Genomic DNA, 25,628 nt, shown 5'->3' with positions numbered 1-25,628 from the left:
CCAGAGAGTTCACTCCCATCAAGTTTCTGCCCACGTTCCCCACGCTGAGTGTTTAGAAGCCACTTTTTAAGTTCTTCCTCTCTGTTGGCCCCGGGCGGCAAAGACATTCAGACCCTCACCCTCACCTGAGCACTGGGGTTTTTCATACCCTGTTTCATGCAAAGAGTTGTGAGGCTTGCTGTGCCCCGTTTGCACTGGCCGGCCTTCCCCCCAGAGGTGACAGCATTCCAGAGATAAGGGAAGTCGTTTTTATATCTGAAGTCTAGACTCATTATCTTTGCTCTCATTAATCTGTCCAGCTCCTGGCTAGAAAGAGATGAATTCCCGGTTTGCCACCTAGATGCGCTGTTGACTCCAAATCATCTGGCCTTATTTTCCACTCCTCGCCCTCTAAGCAAATAGGTGGGGAAGAAAGCGGCAGAACAGAGAATAACAGACGGGCCCAGAACACAATTTCTTTCTCTCTCGCCCTTGCTTCCTCCCGAACGGCACCCCCACTCTCCACTGCACATTTTAAAGCATGGAGCCCATCCGTGTGCGTGCGGCGGTGCTCTCTGGGTGTGAGATTTATGTGAATGCGGATCTGAGATTTATGTGAATGCGGATCTGAGCCTTGGGAGGGAAGCTGAGGTCCGAGCTGAATCACTTGGATCACAGTTGAATTCAAGTTCTAGCCTCTCAGACCTGAGGTGACGCTTACGTTGGGCCAGGGGAGCTTGCTGATAGACCCAGAGCTCCCGGGAAGGCTGGCTGGAGGCCCGCCGCAGCGGCCACAGACATGGTTGTGAGTGAGGGCATGTGTCGGGGTCCATGACCGACAAGGACGGGGCCTAAGTGCTCTGCTTCTGTAAGAGAATCAACAAACCAGGGCACATGTGCTTCCCTGAGGTTGTGTTTACCGTGAGGCTTTACAGTCCAGTCATGTTCGCTTGTAAAAAATATATAAATAAAATATCATCGGAGCCGCAGTGCTCATTTAGCCAAAATAAACACAGAGCTTAGTGGCTTGAAGGTAAGCATCTACAGCACTCTCACGATGGGCTCGTGATGGGGGGAGGGGGGAGAAGCAAAAGCAGTGCACGAGTGGTGTGCGTTGGCCCATGGCTCTTGTCTCTGGAGTAACTAGCTCTCTTTGGAAGAAGGAAACTGAGTCTGGAGGGGCAGAGGCTGGGCCCTTAAGGAACATAGTCCAGAGCAGGATTGGGATTGAAAATGGACACTTTCTATCTCATTGGCAAGTTGTACATGGAACGGGGAGTCGGTAGCTAGCTGAACGCAGGGCCAAGGCCCCTCTGGCCTCAGCATGCAAGTCTGTGTTTTAACCCCAGCAAAGCCTTCTCGGGAGAGAGGAAAGAGGACCATCTGCCCTGTCTAACCTCATGACTGGTGCACCGTTCCTCTCCTGGTCAGGGCACCAGTGGCCCTGGTGGGGACCTGGGTATCCTGGGATTAAGTCAGCCTCTTCACTCAAAAAGGGGAACAAAGAGAAGTCCGGTTTGGGCAGGCAGGATGCAGAGTTGGTGGTTCAACACTAATAACCATAGACGGTTACATTGTTAGTGTGTTTTTTTTTGACTCTGGGTTATTTTTCTCTCCTATTATAAATTAAGCATGGGAAGGCGAAATCACACTCTTTGGGAGAGCCCACTGTGGACTAGGTAAATCTTCAAGCAAATGCAATAAAAGTGACCTCCGGGCTGGGTCTTGTTAGGTACTCTTGATCCTTCATATTTGCAAGTGTCTTTCATTTTTCTGCCTCTTACTTATTTCTCGCCATGAAACCTTTTTTTATTCCAATCACCGTGTTTTCTGCTTCGTGTAAACCAGGGTGTGAGTCAGTAAGGAAGAGAAACAAGCCATAGGGAGCGAGGGAAGCATAGAGGGAAGGAACAAGGAGAAGAGAACATGAATAAGCTGCCTTGTCATGTGATTTGTAAAAAGACTTTTGTTGTTGTTGTTATGAGTCACATTTTAAACAATGTAGCCTGGGTGTGCATTTTTTTCTTCCTTTCTTGTTTTTTTTTTTAAGCTTTGGCTATAAACACAGTTTGGTCATGTATCTTCTTCTAGAATGTGAGCGTTAGCAAATGAAAAACTGTATAAAGGAAAAGAAAAAAAAGAACCAAAAAGTGGTATAATTAAGGTGATGAATTATTTCCTCTTAACCAATACTTTATTTTTTCAATAAAGGAAAAAAGAATAATAAAGAAGCCAGTAAAAACATGCAAGGTCCATGATCAGAGCCTTGTAGTTGTTGACCAAGTAGCTCACTGTAGGCGCGAGAGGCTTTGTTCATGCCAGAGGCTGGGGACTCGGACGACGCAGGAGGAGAGACTGGATCTGGTACCCTACCCATTAGAGACCCGTGGAAACCCCAGGCACAGGGGCTGTCAGGGAAGGTGGTTGTTACAGGAAAGGATTCAGAAGCACCATGTCTACCACTGATGGATGCTAAAAAGGACATCAGTGCCTCGTATTAATGGCTGTGAACTTGGGTTCTCAGACCGGTGCCAAGAGCCGTGGGCTTCGCTCAGGTTTCCCTTTCTACAGTCCTGCTCTGTTTTCATCCAGGGAAAACCAGGAGAAAGTGAACATCTCAGTCAGTCTCCTGGACACAGAGGGAAGCAGTCTTCAGAGAGACCCATCCCGGGGTAGTGACAGAGCTGGCCGGGGGGTGCTGTTTATTTGGTGCCAGCTGGTTCGTCTCCGCCAAGCACCACCGCCTCTCCTCTTTTATCCCCAACCCCATTCCCTGCTGGCCGTCTTGCCCATCAGTGGAGCGTCCCCCCATCCCAGGGCGCAGGACCTGGGGTTGGCCTCCAGTGCCCTCTCTCCTTGGGCTCCTCTCTCCTAGAAGCACTTCCAGGAGGCAGGGAGGGTCACATGGCTGAAAGGCAAGAAGCAGTCCTACACCCTGCCAGGGCTCCAGATAGGCAGCTGTGGCGCCCGATTCCTGCTCCTCGGCCCCCTCCCCTCACGTCTCCAGCTGCCGGATTGTGGCTAGGTGTCGCTGAGCGAGGAAGCCTGGAGATCAGAAGTGTGTAAACCGCAGAACTGCTTGGCTGCCACAGCTTGCCTGAGGGGACACTGAGGCATTCTTTGTGAGGGTTGCTCGTGCAAGCTGCCTCTCCCGTCACCGAGGCCCGACGCACCCCTCCTCGCCAGCTCGCCATTCATCTAAACAGCTGCCAACGTCAGTTCCTCTAAGGGGAGAAGGAAATCTTTCTCACCGACTTTTCCTCTCTCCAGGAAGAGAGTGCCACTGGAGAGAGGTGTCCAAAACTCCAGCCAGCCCCAGCCCCGCATTCAGGGGCATTGGGGGAAGTGTGGGGGCTCAGTGCAGCTTCTGCGAGCCTAGTGGCCCCCTTCCAAGGTCCCTCTAGACCCTGCTTGTAAAGCAAATTGAAGAATCATTTCTCAGGGAGATGTTGTACTTTTGCATTCCTCTTGCAAACAGGTCGGGGGCGTGGCCACATTCTTCTACTATCTTGTATAAACTTCTCCAGAGGAGCCAACCTAATTTGTTTGTTTCTTTAATCTCACAAACTCAACAAGCTTTTTTATCTGAAACACTCCTTCACCCGCACCTCATTTCCAACCTGTGCAGAAGGGACCCAGCAGACAGGCCAGGTCTTATTTGCAGGGAGCCTTGTTCCCCTCTTCTGGGAGAGAGGACTCCCCACCGGTGTCTTTCCAAGCATTTCTTTTGGGAACCTGGGTGACTCGTCCAAGTCCAGAGGACATTTGGCTGTAGGACATGCTTTCTCTACACAGCAGTTCAGAGAGAACTTGACCGAGATAGTCCTCAGACAGGTTCAGATGGAAGCTGGAGGCGGAAAGGGAGAGGATGACTTCCTGTCCCATCCCAGCTTGGTTGGAACGGGGTCTGCATGCTTCTTCGGGAAAAGGACGATCTCTGGACAGATAGTAAGCACGTTGGGCTTTATAAGACTCTGTGTCGCAAGTCCTCAGCTCTCCCGTTGTAGCATGGAAGCAGCCGTTAGCAGTGTGAGGGGGGCGGCTGTGTTCCAGAATGGACACAGCTAGGCAGCGGGCCAGCGTGGTCCTCTGACCCCTGGGTTCTGGCACCGGCTGGGGACTCGGTGCACGTGCTTCTCATCCTGACCTTGCGTGAGCTTCCTCTGAGGGCGCTGAGCCATCGCTAGGGTTTTGCTCTGTGCTGCTCTGTGCTCTTCAAGCTCCCTCCCGGTAAAACCAGGAGGAAATCACTTCCCCTCGCAGATTCTCAGGTCTCCCCTTCAAGGGTCATGAGGAACAAACAAGGTAATTCATGCGAAGTCTGTCGCCCAATGCCCTTCACATGTAAAGCAGGCGCTCATTACAGCTGGTGTTATGGCCACGTTTCTCAGTGGTTTATTAACTCAGTAACCTCGTGTGCACAAGAGGAATTGAAGGAGCCCCACCTACAGTGTCTTCTTTTCCCTCGGTCTCCTCTTGCGCATGGCTTCTTAGAATTTATTGCTTGTCAGAATTCAAATTCTTATGCCTTTGCGTTGCCCCTTTCACCAGGGGGCTCAGAAATTCTACAGATGGAAGCCTGCTCAACCTTCCAAATACACTTGGAATTATTGACTATTTAAATATCTGTTTCTCATTATCTCACACAATGAGAAAACTTTGTGGAGAATTAGAGGATGGTAATTAAAGAAAAATGGTTCAAGAGTTGAAGGCATTTTCCAATTGGGTTTAAAAAAAGGCGGGGGGTCGGGGCAGGGGAATGTGAGTGACAGAAGTTACAGCCACCAGGAGAAACATTCAGGTCCAGCACATTGCCGGCTCTGGACAAGGCAGAGGTCTTGCCCACCGTCTTTCTCGCATCTTGGAGAACCAGCCCAGGCTCCTTTGTTACAAAGCAATGGCCCGGTCACCCCATATGAGTGAGGGGATTCGTGGGGCCAAAATAGGGGCACCTGGGTGACTCAGTCTGTTAAACATCTGACTTCAACTCAGGTCATGATCTCATGGTCCATGAGTTCGAGTTCAGCATTGTGCTCTGTGCTAACAGCTCAGAGCCTGGAGCCTGCCTGGGATTCTGTGTCTCCCTCTCTGTCCTTACCCTGCTCACATTCTGTCTCTCTCTGTCTCTCATTAAAAAAAGAATTGGGGCCAAAACAGAGCCACTCGCCAACCTGGGCACCTGGTGCAGGTGACATCTGTCTGAAGGGGGCACCTTTTGTGCAACTTCACCTAAGAGTCACAGTATAAGCCAGCAAAACCGCTAGCACTTTCCTAGAATAACTGTTATCTGAAGTACCAGTGAGTTGTTAATGTTTTCCAGGGAATCTGGATGTTGTTTCAAATACATTCTCCCACCCATTTGCTCATCCATCCATCCATCCATCCCTCCCTCTGACATCCATTGGTTTGCTGCTAATGTCTGGGAAGACGCTTTGGAAGGTCATGTAACCCCTATTCATCTATCACCTTTCTTTTCTCTGTCAAACCAGAGCCTTAGTATACAGACCCTGAAGGCTGCCACAAAGCTAGATTCCAACCAGCAATATCTTGCCAGTGGGAGTTAAGTCTCTTTAGCTGGAGAATGTTCTTAGAAACTCTGGCCCCAACTGTGGGCCACCCACAATTGCCTGTGGGGGATGAGAGAAGAATTGATAGATGGACCCTCTCTTTTCTAACTCCCTTAACATTAAAAGCACAAACTCACGTAGCATGCCTTGTTATTTCTTTTTTTTTTAATTTTTTTAATGTTTTATTTATTTTTGATACTGAGAGAGACAGAGCATGAGAGGGGGAGGGGCAGAGAGAGAAGGAGACACAGAACCGGAAGCAGGCTCCAGGCTCTGAGCTAGCTGTCAGCACAGAGCCTGATGTGGGGCCCGAACCCACGAACGTGCGATCTGACCTGGGCCGAAGTCAGAGGCTTAACCAACAGAGCCACCCAGGCGTCCCTGCCTTGTTATTTCTAAAAAAACAAATGTCGAGGAAAACATTTAAGGAGCTAATGTGTTGTCCATCACTATCCATACGATGGCTTTTGTCATGAGTCTTTCCTTCATGTTGATAATGTGGGGGAGGGGAGCATTGGTAGGAAAGAGGAAGGAGGCTCATACCTGAAGTGGAGCGTGTCTTCCAAAGCAGAGCAGGACTCTGAGACCAGAGGTCTCGCGGTGACTCTGACCGTGTCATCCGTATACTGTGATTTCCCCTTCCTCTGGTGGGCCCCTGAGATCCCCACACCGTCCCCCAGCGTTGTCTCTATCACAAGAAACACTTCAGGAGTAGCATTAAGGCCCAGCCCTAGTGTCTGAGCCCTGAGGGGTTTTATTTAATGTTGACAAACAGCATTTTGACTGAAGGAAAGCAAGCCTTTGAGCTGACACTGTGTGATTTGGAGGGAAAATGAGCAGTGGTGACCATTTTTTGCTTGACAAAAATTGCTTCTGCTCCCTTTGTGGTATGGCCAGGTGCTTCCGGTGGGGAGTGAATCCCTGTGGATGTATCTCGTTCCTTGCTTTTCATTGGAGGAGGGCTCTCACTGTGGTGCCAAATCAAAATCAGAGGCAAACCCAAGGATGCCCTTTGGGAAGAGGGGGCTGGCACTGGGGGGCTTCGGCCCGTCCCCGTGCACTTTGTTGTTTCTCGTGCATTCTTCTGAGCCCACGTGAAAATCCAACGGCAGAATGGTTGCCAAGCAGCAGGTACTCTTAGTGACCTGAATAATGAGTTGACATTAGTTCACTGTGACTCGAAAGCTGGCCATTTCAAGGAGCTGTTTTCCGCGCCTTGCTTTCTCTTTCTGTTTCTATGCATAATTTTCAATATGGTCACAAAGATTGACAGAGAAGGGGGGAGGAGGGGGAGGGGGAGATAAAGAGCTTTCTCAGCTATGGAAATGAAATTACCAAAAGATAGAAGTGATTTAGGAATAAAGAAACAGAGTAGGTGGTAATGAAGAAGACAAGGTGGAACAGGGATGCTGGGGCTGTGGACGGAGCTGCCAGTGTGTTTGCCATGTGACACACCCTTGTCAGAGCTCTTCCAATGCTGCGCCCTCCTGATGGCCTGAGAGGCACCAGCAGACCCTGCACTTTAGCGGAAGGGGATCCCTAAAACTAGAGGAGCCTGTGATCAAAGGCTGGACAGGCAGGCAGGCTCTAGAAGATATCCCCAGAAAAATGCTCTCATTTTCCTTCCACTTCTGAGACAACATCAGAAGGTCTGACCCACCCCCCAGCTATTCCCCTAAATCATAGAGAGGTGTCGTGGTGTTCAGGCCGAGGAGTTGGCCGACACTGACCCACAGATACGAGCCTTCATCTCTGAAACTCTCTGAGTCATGAGCATTTGTGGAGTGCCTTCTTTGTCCATCCGCTGAGGTAGAACCCAACAGGAGAGGGAGGTCTTGAGAGGCTCCAAGTCTTGTCGGGGAGGCATGAAAATCTAAATTCACCCTGGCTGCATCTTGAGTAGAGATACACCCATGGTGTAGGACCAGGGAAGGATGAAGAAGGCAGTGGCCCCTGCCAGCCGTGGGTCCCTCTGGGGGATCCCAGGGATAGGGAGGATGCATCTTTCTGGCCACCACCACTTGATGTAAGTAGCCAGGGATGTAAGCTTTCGTAGGTTAAGCATACATCATTTTTCAGAAGTCAAGATCACGTCTGGTTTGGGCAACCTCCAAAGCTCCGAGTCCCATTCTGAGCCAGATTCTCATCTGATGTAAATCTTTAAGAGAATCAAGTTGTAGCACTGTTTTGCATCAAATGGGACTCTAGCCAGTCTTTTCCCAGAGTTTCCCTGGGCTTAAATCTGCTATATCATCTCCATGGCAACCAGAGGCCGGCCAGTGAATGTGGTTGCCTTCGAAATCCTCTGCTAGCTTCTCTTCCCTCCTCTGTCTTTTCCGAGATTAAGAATGATCTGCCTCCCTTGGCTCTCACTCACTCACTCTCTGTCTTACCATACCCACTATCATGTGTACCCACGTTTCTTTGGTTGCAATGTCTTTCCAATCAGCTTTTAAAATACTTCACTCAATTAAAAAAAATGGTGATGCATTAGTCATGGCTTGACAGTGGTAACTGACCTGTTTAGACAAGACCAGGCTGATTTTGATGGGCACGGAAGCCTTGGCAAGCCAATGTGGAATTCACCTTTAAGTCTAGCCAGCCTAATTAATACATTGCTTAAGAAGGCTGGCCAACTGAACCAAATACTGTATTTCCACCCCTTCCGAGAATCAGCCTGCTGGAATCTCGGAAGTCATTCCAGCATCATTTACTTACTTGTGTGCATCCGTGAGTGTATGTATGTGTGTGGATTAAAACGATTCTGGGTATGGTGGCGTAACTGTGGTTTAACAAAAAGAAAGACAGATACTTGTAATCACACAGCTGTTGGCTGAACCCCATATTTACTTCCTACTTGCTGTATAACCACTGTCATTTAACCTCTCTGAGCCTCTGTTTAGACTTCCATCTGTGAAATGGGTCCGACAGTACTTATCTCATAAGGTTGTGAGTAAGGAGTAATGTCAATCATTTAAAAGTGCTTGTCAGGAGAGAAGTACTCAGTACCATCTTATTCCCCTGTCCCCGTCCCTATCCACTCCAAAGCATGTATGTGTTTTTCTTTTTTTTTTTTTTAATTAATTTTTTGAGTAGTCTGCATGCTCTCAGCCTAGCAACACTCTTCTGTGTCTCTCCACCAGGGGGCACCCTCCTACCAGGGACCGAGCCCACAGTGGACACGGTGCCCGTGCAGCCCATCCCAGCCTACTGGTATTACGTAATGGCCGCCGGGGGCGCCGTGCTGGTGCTGGTCTCCGTCGCGCTGGCCCTGGTGCTCCACTACCACCGGTTCCGCTATGCGGCCAAGAAGACCGATCACTCCATCACCTACAAAACCTCCCACTACACCAACGGGGCCCCTGTGGCGGTGGAGCCCACCCTAACCATTAAACTAGAGCAAGACCGCGGCTCCCACTGCTGAGGGCCGAAGCCAAGGACGGCACCCAAAACAAACGAGAAAGACTACAAACACGTTGCCTCGATTTTGCACTTTTTTCTCCTCGCCTAGTCTCTGTGTGGACTCTCAGACATCCCTCTCTCTCCTCTCTCTCTCTCTCTCTCTCTCTCTCTCTCGGCCCAAACCCAGTGTGCTTTTATTCATCCTGACCACTGTCCTTGGGTTCTTTTTTTTTCGTGTTTTTTTTTTCCTTTTGTTGATTCCAAACCAACCACTCCCAACTCTAATGCTGCATCTTGGAATACGAGAAGAGATACACCCCTCAGCACTTCACAACTGAAGGTTCAGCTGGTTTTCTTTTCAGAGACTGGCACCCTGTTTCTTCCCCTTGCCTTATCCCTTACCTCCTCTCGGTGGGCAGTCTGCCAGGAGACGGGAGAGGAAACCTGGATCTGTGTGTTTGTACATAGTATATACATTTGCGTGTGAATAGCTCTGTTGGGGGTGGGGGGTGCCTGTGTGTGGACGTGAGAGACTGGTTCATTGTGGGGGAAGTGTGTGTGGGTGTGTGCAGAGAGGACCCCCTTTAACTCTTGTGTTACTTCTCCGGGGGTACATTCTACGAGAAAATAATATACTGTACTAGTTGTGTTTACTTGGAGAAGAGATTGAAGCTTTTTGTTGCCTTATCGAGCTCTGGCTGGGTTTCTGTTGGCTACCGTTGTCATCTCCAGGTATCTAAAAGACTCGAGGCCATATGAAATGAAATGTGGCCCCTCCCATCCCTATCCCATTCCTGATCCACCTGACCCAAGAGGAAAGTTCCCCCAGCGCACTCAGACGTGATCCTTGTCATGTCTCCTGGAGTCTTTGAAGTAGCAAGATGGCCGCCATTGGGTGCGTGCAGAACCATCCCTACTTCCAGCCCTGAAGCAAACCTGTCTCGTGTTGCCTTATGAAAGAGAAGCTCATAATGAATGTGTAGCTTTTATCAGTTAAGTCCAATCTTGGAATAAGTCATAAAGAATAACGAATCTGACTGAGACTGGCTTAGGAGGAGCAGGAGCCTGTTTATGTTGGGAGCAAGAAGTGGAGGAGAGAAGGGAGACAGAAGGACTGAGGTGTGGTCTTTTCAAAGTCTCCTCACTTGGGGGTTTCTTTTGCCCGACTTGGGATGGAGTTGAGTAAGAAGCTTAAAAATTGTATTCTTTGGTATTATACTGGTCATTGTAATAGCATTTGTAAAATGTGGGGGGAAAGGGATCATTTGCTTTCCTTTCATGGTGTTAATGTGTGCCTGAATTTTTAGCCACTAAAAACGTAAGACTGTCCACCTGACTTATTTAAATCTTATGAGAATATCCAGAAGTAATCATTTTTTGAAAGTGTCAATTGCCAACCCTGAAAATGCTACCCCTTAACGCATCCGTAGCATCTGGCAAATACACCTTCCTAAGCTGGTCTGGCATTTCCAGATGTTGTTGCATCAGGAGAGGGTATAATGAAGATAAATCTGTTGCTACCCATGTGTCCTCTCTAAGCAATGCAGGGAAAGGGATGTTGGAGATAAATTGCCTAATGATATTGTACAAAGGTTAGACCCAATAATGAAGTCAATTTCATTGATAGAAAGTGTGTATTTTAACGAGACGCTCAGTGACTTGGGGCTCAGCCCTGGGGGTGTTGATTTCTCAGCTTCCTGCTAGGAATCCACTGGGGAAGTGAGAGATTCTCTCCAAAGATGGTTGCCTGCGCTGAAAGCCTCCAGGTACCTTCTGAGAACAAAATATTAATTTTTTTTTTGGCTGCTTGGGAGAGAGAGACTTTTAGCATTCTTTCAGAATATACTCCCAGGTCCCTCCAGCACACCCTCACTTTCGCATCTGGTTTGTTTCATCCTTCTGAAAGAAAGGTGCTCTCCCACTCTTACTCTATTTCAAAGAGCTACTCTGTCTCAACCACAGCAGCTCTGCCAAGAAAAGAAAAGATGAAAGGCTAGAGCATGAGCTACCTTGAGATTTCAAGTGTCCTACCCCAGCTGAAGATGGAAAAAAAGCTGGGAGAGGGAGGAGGGGCACGAGCCCAGCATACCGTGTGATGAATTCCCTGCCAGTCACTATGGGCTTTTTATCTCAGGTGTCCACATCCAGCTGTGCATTTGGGGCCAGGCATTCCTCTCGAAATGATTGACATCCCTGTAGGCCCCTCGTGGAGGCATGGTGTCGGGGAAATTTTACCTGGAAAACCCGGCCAGTGTAGCAACTGTCTGAGTGACTATATACCCTTGAGGGTTTCCCTTCTTTACAAGAAGATGACAACAACTTTGTGCATTTGCTGTGTCTTTATCTGGTGCCCCGTGTGGCATCATCTTTATGTCCACGCCATAGTTGAGAATATGAAACTGCTCAAATCTTTGTGAATCCCATGATGCACTTCAGCTGGGGATGTCACACTTTCTCCTTCTCTCTCTTGCGCTCTCTCTCTCTCTCTCGTGCACGCTCTCTCTCTGGCCCAGCCACTTTCATAGTATTATCCAGGTACTATGCTAAAAGGGCAGCTCTTCTACAAAATCGTGCTTTGCATCTTTAGAAAGCAAAATTCTGTATTTCATGGAGGGAGGGAAGGATCACTCTCTTCTGAGAAAAATAGACTGGACAGGTGAATGCATGCATGCATGTGTTTAGAGTTGCTTCTCAGAAGACAAAGAGGTGATAGCAACCATCAAAATATAAATGAATGAATGAATGAATGAATGAGTTCAAGGTCTAGCTTGGGCTGGTAAAGTTTTTGCCTTAGTAGGGGTTTCATATTAACAGCTCCAGGAGGGAAACCAATATCTCTGGGGTTTAAAAAAATCCCTTCCTTGATCTTATTCTAACGATTGCTATCCCCTACTTGCTGGTGAAGGCAGGAAAAAGAAAAAAAATCATAGCATTGACATTGACAAAACAGGACCCTGAAAATAAAGTAAAACTGTCTTTTCCCTCATCCCACATTTTTGGGATTAAAGCCTGAATAGGATAGGAAATCCAGTAATATTTCTGACATTGATACCCCATCTTTAAAAAGACCTTGTCTTGAAACTGAAAATAGCAGGCAAGCAAACACCTAAATAATCAACAATTACCAAAGAACAACAACAAGAACACTTAAAGATTTTTACTTCCTATTCTTAGTCCCTCTTCCTATAACTGTGACATCTCTTGCATTGCTCAGTTGCCTGTGTGTCAAATTAACTTGTGGACATTGGAAATTATTTGAAAATGTATTGTGTGGAATGTAATAAAATGATGATATTTTTATACAAACATCTGGGGTTTTTTTTTTTCCTGTTTGCCTGTGAGAACAAAGTTGAAATGTAGGCTTTGAACAAATGGATATTTCCGAAGTTTGACTATCGCCTTCTGAGCTACAGGGCATTGCTGTGGGAGGTAGGTGGGTTTTCTCCTTGAAGCCGAATGCCAGTTTTTTCTTCTTTTATTTTTATTACTGCTTGTTAGGAGTTTTATCCAATTTGTGCAGCTGAGCCAACTTTTATGATTGGTGTGGGATTTTGCAGAAGTTGCTAAGTGCTAAATTGCTCAGTGTGATTCCACAAAATTTCTCTTGATGACAAATCCCTGGAGATTGGACTCTGCTTTCATGGGGCCCCAGGGGGAATGGGACCAATGGAGCTGAATCATGTACTCGGCTCTATGGAGACAGAGAGCTTCCTTTGGAGAAGAGGCGGCGACATTATACCCCTTGCCTACCAAATTATTTCTTCCATGGGGACACTGCTCTCTACTTTATGAGCACTTTCCCAGACAAAATGGGAACTTATGGCATGTTCAAGGCTCCAGAAAATTCCGGACTTCATTTTGGAATATTATATAATTATATGATGACTATGTACCTGGAACTGTCCGGCTAGAACAGTTTATAAAAGGAACATTCCATAAAAACTTCGAGAGGGGCTTGGGGAAACTTACCCAAAAAGCCAGATCTTGTTGACATATACTTTCTTTGGTTCTCCTGTTTGCATCATTAGTGATTAGTTATATAAAATATTTCTATCAGTGGGGGCTTGGTGGGGAAATGTAGACAATACAACCTTCCAGAGAAATAGTAGCCAAGAAGTTGTCGAAGAATTTTCCACCCTCACCCCCCATTCCTGGGGTGTATTCAGAGCAGTCCATAAGCCCAGAAGACTTCCTCAGGGGCCCGAGAACCATCCTTAGAGGCTCTATGAAAAGGGACATGTCCAGAAGACCCAATTTCCACGAGAGTCCTGCTTTTACCCCTTTAAACCCAGATCCAGGAAGGAATACTTTTTACATCCATAAATCCTGTCCAAGGGGTGCTAAAAGGAAACAGGCTTTTGGTTTTGAGACCTTACAGGAAACTCTGTTAGTACAGATGGCTCAGTATAGATGTCACTGTCCTCTGCTGGAGAATAGAGTGGAATGCCCATGATTGGAGCACTGTTTGTTCCTCTAATGACAAGTATAATTACCCATTTCGTCTAAATGATCTTTGGCTTTCTTTAAAGCCGTTTGTTCCCATTAGTAAAGGATAAAAATGAAAGCTTCTCAAAACTATTTATTTCAGGCAAAGACCCAGGCTCAGTCAACACTTCCCTGAGCTGTCCTGAGGCCAAATGTGCCAGACTAAATTAAACCAGCCATCACTTAGGCTTCATTAGCATTACTGTTTTGGAGCCACCATTGAAAATTTCATCATTGCTTTTCCTGCTTTGGTTCTAGTCCCAGGGCTTATTCTAGAAGCATTCCCTCTTCCCCGAAAGGGCAAAGACTGTTAGGACTCTAATCTTAGGCATCAAATGCAGCACTGTTATCAGTGTGGTATTTCAGACCGAGCCCAAGCATAAATGTTACAGACACTGTGTTTCCTTGGATCATAAATACCAGATGTCAAGGCCCAGTATGTCTTCTTTGGCTCCCACCTGGCGCTGTATGATGGTTTTAATGTGTGTTCTTGCTATTGAAGCAAGACACAACCCTCCTAGCCCAGATAACCCAAGCCCGGACGATCTGCTGCGGCACGGCGTTCGCGTCCATCATTCCTCTTCACTGACTTTGCAGTTGTTCTGCACAAACATTGTGGCCTTTCTGTAATCTTTGATGAAAAGAGCTTCGTTTTCAAGCTTTGATTTGTCCGCGTTGTGGGCTACACATCTGAGCCAAACTGTAGGTGCGGCTTGCTTTCTCTCTTTAATTGTGCGCATCACTGGGGCTTTCTCAGCTCTCACTTGCCTTTCATCCCCTTTAGTGATGGCCCAAAGAAAACACAAAACAAATCCTACCAGAGGAAAAGGAGTGGGGAGAGGAACACCGGCTTATGGTCTTATAATCAGCAGGGAAAAAGAATCACCTTATATAAATAAATTAAAACTAGGAATAGTGTAGGACTTAATTAAGCCTGACATAGATCAGGTGCACTGGAGTATGTCTAGAGGTTAGATTTAATCAGAAACCTGCACCCTTAAAAGGCATCAGGCCGCATGCCTCAGCCAGAATTCACTTGCAGTGACTGTGTGGAGGAGTTCAGTCTGGCCCAGACCTAAGGGCTGTAGAGATACAAGATGTGGAGAATCGCCAAAGAACAAAATCACCCTTAGCCTAGTATGATGCAGTGGAGAATCCAGGCGGTTGGGGGTTGCCAGCGGAACCATTCTTCCCTCGCCCCACATCTCAGTGGGCAGAAGACCCAGAATCATTCTACCCTCTGCTGAGTAAAGTAATTGTTCTTAGGCTTTGCTTCCACTGACCTCCAAGAGCCCAAAAAGACTAAATGCCCATGGGCATTGCACCAAGAAATAGGAAAGGCTGTTTGAGAAATCAGCAACTGACATTCTAGCAACACAGTGGGTGTTGAGGAGAGAAACATCTTGTTTGGGAGACTTATGAGCACAGTGGTTAGTGATCCTGAAAGACGTTGTTGAGGACATTTTAGGATAATAACTGGCTGGGTGTTTCTCTCACTCTTTTTTTTTTTAACTTAGAAGTTATACACAACTACATGCTGGAAACGTGAACATAATACAGAAGAAGTAAATGTCCATTTCATTGCTAACCGGTCCCACTCTCTTCCCCGAAAAAGAGTAGTCACCAGAAGCAGCTTGAGGCATATATGTCCAGGCCTTGTTTTAGACCTATACAGACCTGTAGGTTTGTGTCCAGTTATGTCGTCTGTCTGGCTGGGGTTTGGTATCGTTCTGCATAAATGGTGTCACGGCGTTTGCTGCTTTGTTGGACAACTGTCTCCTTTTCCTTTCACAAAATCTGGACAATACTTCAGGACACACTGCCAGGTTACCCCATGGTGTGTAGCTGGTGTATAGCATTCCTTATTGTACCCTACTTTATTTACTGCTCCCCTACCGATGGGCATTCAGGTTGTGTCTAATTTGGGGTTTTTTTCCTATTATAAACAATACTGCGATGAACATCTTTGAAGTTACATCTTTGCGCACACGTTTCTGTGCGATAGAATGAATCGGCCAAATGGTGTGCCTGTTTTCATTTTAACAGCTGCTTCAAATGGCTGAGGTTAACCTTTTACAGTGAAGCTGTCCCCATTTGAGAGAGTCGCAAACCAGTGGACATCCTGCGATTCTATCCCCTCCCACATCTGCACAGGCCACTTAATCTCTGGGACTACCTCTCCTTCCTGCAGTGGGTAGAGTGCTTGCAAGAGAAGACTTTGGATAGTTTTCGCTGAAGGGAATTTTAATTGCAGGGACTTTTTTTTCTTTAACTGTCAATTTGTGGAGAATGCAGCCTGAGTGTAAGTGGCAGCTCACCAGGGCTGTGGCAGCTGCGGTACAAGGGTTAATTCCATCCCTGGGTTCTGTAGGCAGAGCCCTGTTCTCCATGATTAATGAGTTCCACTTGGTTTCTTCAAAGAATGACTGTGCTGTGCCTTGCTGTTATTTATTTATGTTTCCTACTAAAAAATTCATGTAAAAAACATCCTTTAAGGTCAGTGCACTGTATTGTGCTGCAGACGAAAATATTCCAGCAGCCACAAGTAGGCCCACATGCCAACAGACAGTCTCCTATCCTTGGGGCCTTGAGACCAAAGCCCCCAGTTGGCCCCACAGTAGGGCAGGCTTTCCAGGCCAAAAGGTGGCATCCAACTTTCTTCCGAGGAGGTCCAGGACTGCTGTGACCTGCGGAAAGTCACCAGGAGGCGAGGTCCTTTTCTAGTGGGAGGTCTGTGTGCGTGGGGCAAGATGCTAGCCCCAAGTGGCTCCCGCAAGGAGTGGCAAGTGGAAGAGAAGCCAAGGGGGCTATTTGTTCAAAACACCTTTCCTTCCAAGAGTGCTACCCTGATTTCTACTGTGCGTGAAGACATAGGGCTCTTAATAATGGAACGTAGACTCTGAGCATTAGGGACAGTGTCTACAGCCATTTATGGGCTCTTATGGGCTTTTTTCTCTGACCTGCCAAAAATCTAGGACTTCTGCCTCTTGGGCATGGGATTCAGGTAGATAATTCAGGGTGGCTCAGGAAAGAAAGTAGCATGAGCATGACATATGGATGAGCTAGAGTCACTGCAAACACACCAACACACACACACACACACTCACACAAGCCTTATTTTGTCTTCTATGTGTAATTGTGCAAAATGGGACTCTTTAAAGATCATTAGCCAACATACCCCTAAGCAAGGGCTCTGATCCAGAACTGGAACGATAGTACACCATGTCATGGCTTTCAGTGGTAGTGTGTTCTTTGTGGGGCAGCAGGACCCATTAGCATGGTGCCCGGACTGGAGTTCTCTGACTTGCCAGAGAGCAGCCAGCCCCAGTAATGATGGCAGTGCAGAGAAAGCTTTGAGCTGGAGGTGGCCTTGACCGAAGTCCTATTCTCAAACAGCTTGCTAGTTATTGAGGCTGCATTTTAGCACAGTCTGTTAAAGAAACATTTCATCCCTTTGTGTCTCCTTACTGCCACCAAGGGGCTGGGAGAAGGGGGCCCGTGTGGACTTCCTCCTGGGCAGTTCCAACAGCGGGCACTGAGGCAGGACAATAGGCATTAGGACCTAGGCAGGGGCTGATGTGGATTTCAAAAGCAGCCCCCAGAATACCTCATCAGCCTCAGCCAACTGCAGACCAAGGGTGTAAGCTCAGTAATAGTGTTCATAGGAAGTCCATCCCCATAACACCGTCATCTGTCTCGCTCTGCAATTCCCGATAGGCCACCATCCCCCCCTCTTTCCCCAAGGAGGACCTGTCTCCACCCCTCTGCCTTTGTGACAAATATTGTTCATCTCCAACCTCCAGCCTCCCCTTTCTGCACCATTCCCTCTCCTAGTGGCCTCTCCTCTCCTCTGTCATTCTCATACTTTCTCTGCCCGCCCCCCTTCACCAAACTCTTTCCTAGAAAAGTGTGGGGCAGATTTCCTCAAACAAAGACTCAGTTGGTTACTTTCCTTCAAGTAGTTGTGTTCTTACTGGAGACCAAATTATTCTCTTATGTTATCATTATAGTCCTGGGATACCAGCAAGCTTCTGGGGAAAATCACCTCTTGAGTGGATAGAGAGGTACCTTTTGGGAACCCCTAACCTCTTATCACAGGATTGTTCATTCTGGTGTTCTGAAGAAGAGCCCACCTTTTAAGTATAGCAGACTTACTTGGTGAGATACATAGGACATTTTTTCAGGGACTTACAAAATATGAGGGGAAGTTTTAACAAGACATCTCTTTTTCATGTTGGAAGCAAATGAAGTTTTGCTTCTTTGATGCCATTCTTTCACTCACCCAGATTGTAGGAAACTACTCCACTTGAGTGGTGTTCCCAGTATGCGCACTTCCTGAGTGTCAGGATTAGAGGAGAGAAGAAATGTCAAGGCCCACTTGGGGAGCTCTCTGAAATGTGAAAATATAAGAATTTCTCTGAAATTTTAGGGTTTTCTCACCTTCAAACTCTGAGAAGGTAGACAATGAAAGAAGAGCCTAATTCTTCTTGTTGACATACCTACTTATAGTTAAAAATATCTGATTTTTCAAAGACTAGGGTGGAGGAGAGATTCCAGAATGTTCCTCCATCACCATTGTTGGGTTTTTCCAACCTGCACAACTGTGAATCCCATCTTTATAGCTAAATATTTCTCTGGTTGCATTTTTCTTATTCTCACACCATTGTTGGGGCTCAGTAGAGCCATTCTGGCCTCAGCTGCTCATCCACCTCCACACTTGAAAATATTATTAGGTCATTTCACAGCTTTCTCATTTGCGTTGATATTTCCAATCCTTTTTAGTGTTTTTACCTAGTCATTCAACTAAAAATAATAGAAAATAATGGCTAATTTCAAGGTCAGACTCCAGATATCTCAAACCAAGCCTCCATGTTTTCCAGTTTGAAATCATTTGAAAACTCCAAAACATATTTTTTCCATGACTTTGCATATATTTGGCTATAAGCCCAAGAGATAAAAACACATGATAAAGGATCTTCTGGTGATGTTTCTAAACTCAAGCCAAACCCAGCAAGGGATGAATGGCTCTCAAGTACCCTGACACTCTAATCGAGGAGCTTGGCATAGCTTTCATCAACATCTGAACTCTTGGCTCCTGTAGCAACTGGGGATGAACAAACTGAATTAGGGAAATTAAGTGTGGTGGGGAGGGGGGACCTTCAGCCAATACTAAATGTTAAACTGAATTACACTGTGAAAGGCCAAGAAACATCTCCTAGTCCTTCATTATTTCTCATTTATTTCAGTCTCGGTGTTACATCTCCTGCTGGGATCAAAACGAAATGGCTGAGAGAATTTTCTAAAGACTGCTCCCATCTGAACAGTCCAGTGATTTAGCTGGCTCAGGGGTTTCGAGAATTTGGAATCAAATTCAGCAAGGGTTCGAAGTAGCCAAGAGCTTATCTCACATAAATCACAGCCCCAAACAAGGTGTCGAAAATGTGGCTTCCTTGCTTCACCACTGATTTGTTCAATGACTTACTGCATTTTTCTACCCTCTTCTTCAATTTCATTCTCTTTAAAGTAGAAGCGATGACACCTGTACCTGTGAAAATGAATGATTTCAATGATTTTCTGTGTGTCAGAGACTCTTCAATCCTTGCTTTGAAGGCTGATTGCAGTTTGGTGGGTTAAGTGGCCACGTTAAGGCTGGTTTTATCAGCCTGGGTTCAGTTGAGGTGGAAGCTTAAAACTCCAGGCACAATTTTCCCAATTACTTTTTTGATTGCCAGTTAGCAGGGCTGGTTTCTAAGACAAATGAGCAAGTATTGGAAACATGGGACCTCATAGCTTCCCTTTCCCTGTCTTTTTTCATGGTCTTCTCTTTCCACACACACCTTAAGGTGGCTGCCTTCAGGAAGCAACAATCCAGGAGAAGACAGACCTGGGGTGAAGATTGGGGTAGTGAGCAGCATTGGGTTCTTTTCTATGGGAGTCACCTTGTCTACTTCAACCAGCAGCCTCTTGAGAGCGTCCTCATCAGAGCGCCCTCAGACCTTTCTCATTTTCTTCCCATAGACTACTAAAGCAGGGAAGAACACGAGTGGTTACTTTCAAAGGAGCAAACTGAGACTCAGAAGGTCAGTGATGTGCCCAGGTGCTCATCCCTGCCGTGGAGAGTGGAGCTCAGATGAGAAGTAGGCAGCCTGTTCCCAGTGCAGCACTCCTCCAAATCCCATATTCCTTCCCCTCAGAGAGAGAGAGAGATAGCAGAGCTGACATTACACATTTCCTAGAGGGTCTCTGCTACACACTCTGGCTTACGAATTTGTCATCAGCTTCAACAAGCCTTCTTACTCCACTTCTTGGAGTTGGCATGGAAAGGATTCTTCAGAGAAAACTAGTTTATTTCGATGTCCTCAAATGATCTCCATGCAAATGACCCAGGAATGGACTATCCTAAATTATGTATCTGAAAGTAGCCAGTGGTTTGGGGCAGGCTTTTCACTTCCCAGAAATCTTGTGAAGTTCCTTTTATGATGCAGAAAGTAAACACAACAATGTCCTTGCTGATACACTCACAGTAGACCACAGCATAGCAGTAGTGGTGAAAGAGAAAGTCAAAATTCTTCTAAGAGTAATTGCAGAAAAGCAGTCTAACACTGAAAGATCTTAGTTTAAGAGAAAAAACTGGAAGAAAATGAGAGAGGAAGATATGTAAAGTGGTTGTGTGCGCACACACACATGTAAGGTGGGGAAGGAGATAATGGAAGCCAAGGCTGGGAGAGAGCATTCCTGTTTGAGACCTAAATCACGCACAGTGGGGAATTCCCCAGCTGCAGGTTAAGTGTCTCGGGGTGTTTCTCCTGCATAGCTTGTGTGGTCCACCAGGCACTGTTCCAGACCCCACAGGGAAAAACATATCTCCTTAGAGTAGGTTCAGTTTATGGCTGCGTATGGCCATTAACCTTTTATGCCATAGTGTTGCAATTTACTGACAAGGACACTTGAAAATATGTGACTCTTCCTGGGTGGAAGGAGTTCTGGAACAGTCAGTGTTTTGATAACTAGCCCCTGTGGGCCTCTTGGCCTGGAAAATCGGATTATAGGAGATGGGCTAAGACCTTGAATCACTCTTCACTGTGTACCTCACCCACCTCTTGATGGGGCTCAGAGAAAGGACTCCTGGGAAAACAGGACTGCAGCCTGAGGCTTTGATGACAATATGAAAATTACCAGGTTTTGTTGAATTGGGTTATTTGTTTTTTAAGTAGTGGCTACTCTGCTCACTTGATTACTTGAACTCTATTAGTCTGTTTTGGTCCCTCATGCGTTCACTTTTTCCTTTCACTGTGCTGGTTCCCACAGCTGGTGGAGGAGATGAGCAGAGAGACCTGACTCTCGTGTGGGGAAATCCAAGCATGGCAATCTCTTTGAGTTACTTGATGGAGCCAATAAAAATGAACTCAAGCCAAGAACTAGGGGATCAGTATACGAGTAAAAAGGCTCAGGTGCCATGTTTGAAGCCATTCCTGTCCATAAAATGGATACAGGAGCTTGAACTCGCCCACTGCCGCTGTGTAGCAGCCTCTCTCCTGAAGCACCCTCCTCCCCGCGCAAATCTTTTCCTTCCTGGCCATGGCCTGGCCTCACGTGCCCAGTCCCTACCCTGGAGGCCAGCAGCACTTGGAGTCCCCTCCACAAGCCCCCACATTCTCTAATGGTGTTTTGCCATGGACGAGTCTTTGCTTCCCAACCATGCCAAAGGGCCTTGGTTATAGACTCCTGGTCCCATCCATCTTCATTGTTCAAAATCATCAGTGTGGTTCCTGGGCACTTTGTAAACCTCTTTTAATAAGTGATGATTGGTTGACTGGTTGGCTTATGGAGACTTCCCTTGGAAGAACAGGTAAATCAGCATTCCCCCTCTGAGTAACGCCTGTCATAGAAAATGTGAGCTTCAAATTTCAGATCATATTTTCACATTCATGAGAAGTCCTCTGGAGTTCCCATCAAAGTGGCCAGAGAGTGATGGAGGCAAACAGCCAGACAGGGTATATCCAGCCACCTAGGATCCAAGACAAGGGAAGCCCTTTTTTACTCTTAGAATAAGGTAGTAATCATATGGTATCGTTGCAGTGTCCTGCCTATACCCAGAAACCGTGCAGGCAGACCTGGGTGGGGGTGGGAGGCTACCTCGGGCCCTCACACAGTACTCAGAGTCAGAATTCAGGCTTTGGAGTCAAACTGGCTGAGATGGAGTCCATGCAGGGTCCCAGAGGAAACAGGGGCATGTGAGCACAAAGGGTGAAAGTGGAAGTCCCGTGGGTGGTAAGATCCTTTCCAGATCTGTGTTATCCTAGAGGTGTGGCCCATTCCACCCCCCTTGTCCACCCTCCAATCATAGACACACCCACCCACTAAGCCAGGGTCCTGGAAGGTCCTCTCCAAGTTTGTCCTCATTACAAAAAAAGAGAAATTCCATTTAATTCCCAGTCCCTGGTCCCAACATGCTTGTGCTGTCTTTTGCTATCAAGGAGGTGCTACCTCGTCATTTCTGAGCTCATTATTTCTCCCTCTTCTCCACCCTTGCCTTTTCTTGCTAGAACTTCAGGGACCCGGTAGGAGAGCCACACTCCTTCCTATCAGCATCCTGAGGAAACTAGCTGACGTTTACCTATTGGGCTTAACAGAAAAGGAAAGTGGCCCATGAGGGGCAATGGGGCTTTTAAGAAAGAAAGCTCTTAATCACAGATATCAAGAATATTAGCAGGGGGACTAGAGAAAATTGCTATCAAAGTAAACTGCTTTTTTGGTATAAATGTTCCCGTTATTTGGGTTTTCCCCAGTGTCCCATTCTTTTTTCAAGGCTTGATGAACAGATGCACTTTTGAAAATGTTGATTAACTTATCCTTTTGTTGACCCTTCCCACTCACCCAAACTCCTGGGAGCAGTGATTACACAAAAAGCCAAGTCAAGCCTCTAAAATGTTCTTCTTCACCTTAAGTAGCCTTTGATTCACCAGGTGCAGAAATCTCGGCACATCTGAACAATCAATTACATAGACCCTTAGAAATGGACCAGTTCTTGGGAGGTCACCTCACCCAGTCCTCCACCTCCAGAGACCAGAGGCTGTGATCTCCGGGGGCAAAATGTTCTCATCCTCATTACCATCCTTTACCCTTTTTCCTTTGAGATCAATGCCACATCCACCCCTTTCCAGCCATGATCAATAGTGTCCTAAGAGTTCTTCCCTGAGGGGGTGAGATGGAGCAAAATGGCATTCTAGCCTCCAAGAATCTGTCACATCCTTGGCAGAGACCAAATCCTTAAAAGCAAGAACAGGATTTGGCCCAAAAGTCACTGGCAAGAGCCCCACAGTTTTTGTACTAGGCCGATTCGCATATTCTTATCCAATGTTCTGCATCTCTTAACCGTGAAGGTGTTAAGACATCTGAGCATCCCATCAAAACGATTAATGGATGGAAATGTGATGCTTTTCTTCCATGTTTGCTTGTTTGTTTTTTCATAAGGTTAAAAAACAATCTCCAGATTGACTTTCACAAGCACAGTTTGATCCCTATGACAGACACCACCTGCCTCTTGTTGATTCATATTCACATCTTCATTCCAAGGAAACAGCCTGCAGAGTAAGGGCCTGGAGAATAATGCAGGGGATGGGCACAGAGGTGGGGAGGCTGGCGTGACCTGCAGGTGCCAGTTGCTGTGCTAGAAACATGCCAGAAACAGGCTGGATTTATGGCAAGTCAGTGCCACATGGCATTGATCCTTTCAAGTGGGGTCCTGGCAAGTTGTTTTGTTGCGTCCCTTACTAATGACCAGGGAGATCAGAATGTGCTTTAGCACTTTCGCCAGGAGTGAGGAAGACTTCTATCTAACATGATTAAAATCACTGCCTCCAGGAAAAGACTGAATTTCAAGTGTGGCAGTGATAGATCAATCCTCAGTTCATGTCATGGTCAAGTGGATCTTCCCTGAGATGTGCTGATGAGGGAAAGCTCAGGCCAGTGTGAAGTTCTTTTTTTTTCTCTTTTTTGATAGCATTAGCTGTTCAGGATTTGGGTTTTGACTAAGCCTGGATTTTTGAGTATCAGTTTATAGTGCTGACCTCAAGGTTGTTCACCTGACTTGGGGTTCAATAAAACTCCTAAGGGGTCCTATACACTTGCTGATGTCATCTTGAGCTGACAGCCAGGGCAGACATAATTAACCTGTGAGAAATAAAGAAATGATAAATCACCACATATTTGATTCTCTTTTTTGATGTTTTACCATTTTAGACAGGTAATTTTCATTGGCTCTGACTGTAAGATGGACAGCATAGTGAATAAACCGTCTTTCCCATATCCCCCCTCATAAATTATCAGAAAAAAAGAAAAAGATAGTGATAATACTGGAGAAAATTCACAGTAACTAAACTTAGCTCTATTCAAGCCTGGGCTAGTCAGATTGGATGCCCATGTTTGACCTATTCTAAGCCATAAAAAAAATCCAATGGAAACATAAACTGAGAAGGAAAGACAAGACATATCAGCACAGATATGTGGAGGTGGAGAGGCATTATTACATTCTTTCCAGTTCTACTTCTACATTAAAACATAATGACGAAATGTGACTTTGTTAAATTACCATACATTTATTTGAAATCCAGAGGAGGAAGACCCTTATATTATATGTCTACTTAGAAGCATGAATGTAAGGAGGGTCAGTTACACTAAATAAACATCACAGTAGTAGCAACTGATGATGGGCATGCCATCCAAATTGCCATGGATAAATGCAGACCTATAATGGCAATGAACTACAGTCATTACCAAGACACAAGTGAGGGTTTACTTAGAGCTAAAGACCTTTTTTGTTTCTGTTCTTCTGGTTGCTGTGGATATAAAGACAAATCATTTGAAGAGGAAAGAATCCAGTAATGTACATACTAAATGACATAGAAGCAGATGTGATTCTTTAGTTGCCCACTATACTGGGGGGGAGGGGGGGTCATTCTCAGAAAGTCTGCATCTCTTCCTGTTAGCCATGGCACTAGAATTTGTTACAACTTGATTTGTTTGTTTTCTTTTTCATTATAGTGGACATTCCAGAAATACATGGAAGAGAGGGCTATGAAGATGAAATTGATGGTAAGTATTGCTATGATTTAGTAGATAATCATGAAATTCAAGTTTGGTTATAAAGACATCAACAAAAATAATCCTGGGGTATTCGAAGGCCAGAATTTAGAACTACCAGTCAAAAGCATAAGGGAAAAGAATCCAGAGAAAAATGCAGAAACCATCAATTGCTTTGTCAAGGTCAAATTTCGAAATTTAGAAAGTTTATTGAGTTCCTTCTGCCTAATCTGAAACAGGTCCCCTACTTCAGGCAGCTTTTGACATTGATGGACTTCAAATCTGGATAAACGCTTGAGAAGTCAAAGCAAGGCTCTTCTATATGGGGTGCTGCTTGAACCCACTGACCTCTTCCCAAAAAGGACCTGAGTTAAATGAGTATAAATGTGAATATTCTCCTAGGCTTTCTGTGGTTTCCTGTTCCCTGGCCTGGGGGGAGCCTCTTTCACACTATCCAAGACTGCAAGTTGGGGCCCATTGCCAGATTTAGGTTCCTTTTCTGCAATGCCCATTTTGTAATAGTCCAATTTCTACTCCCCCACTTCAAATACACATACTTCAAGAAGATGAAGCAAGAGCCCTGACTGGAGGACCGCTGAGCAAACATGGAGATATAATTTCTGCCCTCGACTCAGAGCAGCACTCGTCTCTCTGGGCTTCTGTGAGTGCCAGAGTTGATCTCCAAGAGAGATCACCACAGTTCCTCCCAAAGAACAACTTTAGACCAAGATTGATGGATTTAAGAAGGGCCGTTTATAGAACAGCTGCTTTTAACCTGACCTTAATCAAACACTTCAAATGTAGTTATAGAAACAGAGTGACTAACCCAAACAGCACCTTGTTAACTCAACGCAGACTCTCCCTGCGAAACCCCATCTAACGCTCCTTTTATGGGCAAAGCTGTGGAACTGGCCTACAAGGCGAGGCTGCAGTAGGTGTTGCAGCAGAAGCATTGTGATGGAAACGGAGAGCAGGGGATGAGGACATAGAAAGTCTGATTCCTATTCCTAGTTTAATTGCTGGCTAAGGCTGGAACCTCGAGTAAGCTACCTGGTCACCTAATTTCTTAAAAACCTGAATTTCTTCATCTTCTTTTTTTTTTTTTTTTTTTTT

General features: G+C 46.1%; 1 protein-coding gene and 1 long non-coding RNA gene across 20 annotated transcripts in view; one reads left to right on the top strand and one right to left on the bottom strand.

Moving 5' to 3' along the window:
* NRP2 (neuropilin 2) overlaps positions 1 to 25,628 on the top strand; it is a 115,080-nt gene that overhangs the window by 84,818 nt on the left and 4,634 nt on the right. For 3 of the 19 annotated variants that reach the window (XM_029933995.1, XM_029933992.1, XM_029933997.1), the window contains exons 16-17: positions 24,477 to 24,527; positions 25,079 to 25,176. In XM_029933995.1, coding sequence (XP_029789855.1) covers positions 24,477 to 24,527; positions 25,079 to 25,176 — 149 coding nt within the window. The other 16 variants (XM_029933996.1, XM_029933993.1, XM_029933990.1 and 13 more) reach the window with 10 other exon arrangements.
* LOC115287501 overlaps positions 22,029 to 25,628 on the bottom strand; it is a 22,978-nt gene continuing 19,378 nt past the window's right edge. The window contains exon 3 of the long non-coding RNA XR_003906515.1: positions 22,029 to 23,606. This is a non-coding gene — a long non-coding RNA (uncharacterized LOC115287501). The remainder of the gene's footprint in view (positions 23,607 to 25,628) is intronic.

This window comes from Suricata suricatta, chromosome 3 (genome assembly GCF_006229205.1).
Source record: "Suricata suricatta isolate VVHF042 chromosome 3, meerkat_22Aug2017_6uvM2_HiC, whole genome shotgun sequence".
Taxonomy (NCBI): Eukaryota; Metazoa; Chordata; class Mammalia; order Carnivora; family Herpestidae; genus Suricata; species Suricata suricatta.
The sequence above is the reverse complement of the archived record's forward strand: the minus strand, read 5'-3'. Positions and strand labels throughout refer to the sequence as shown.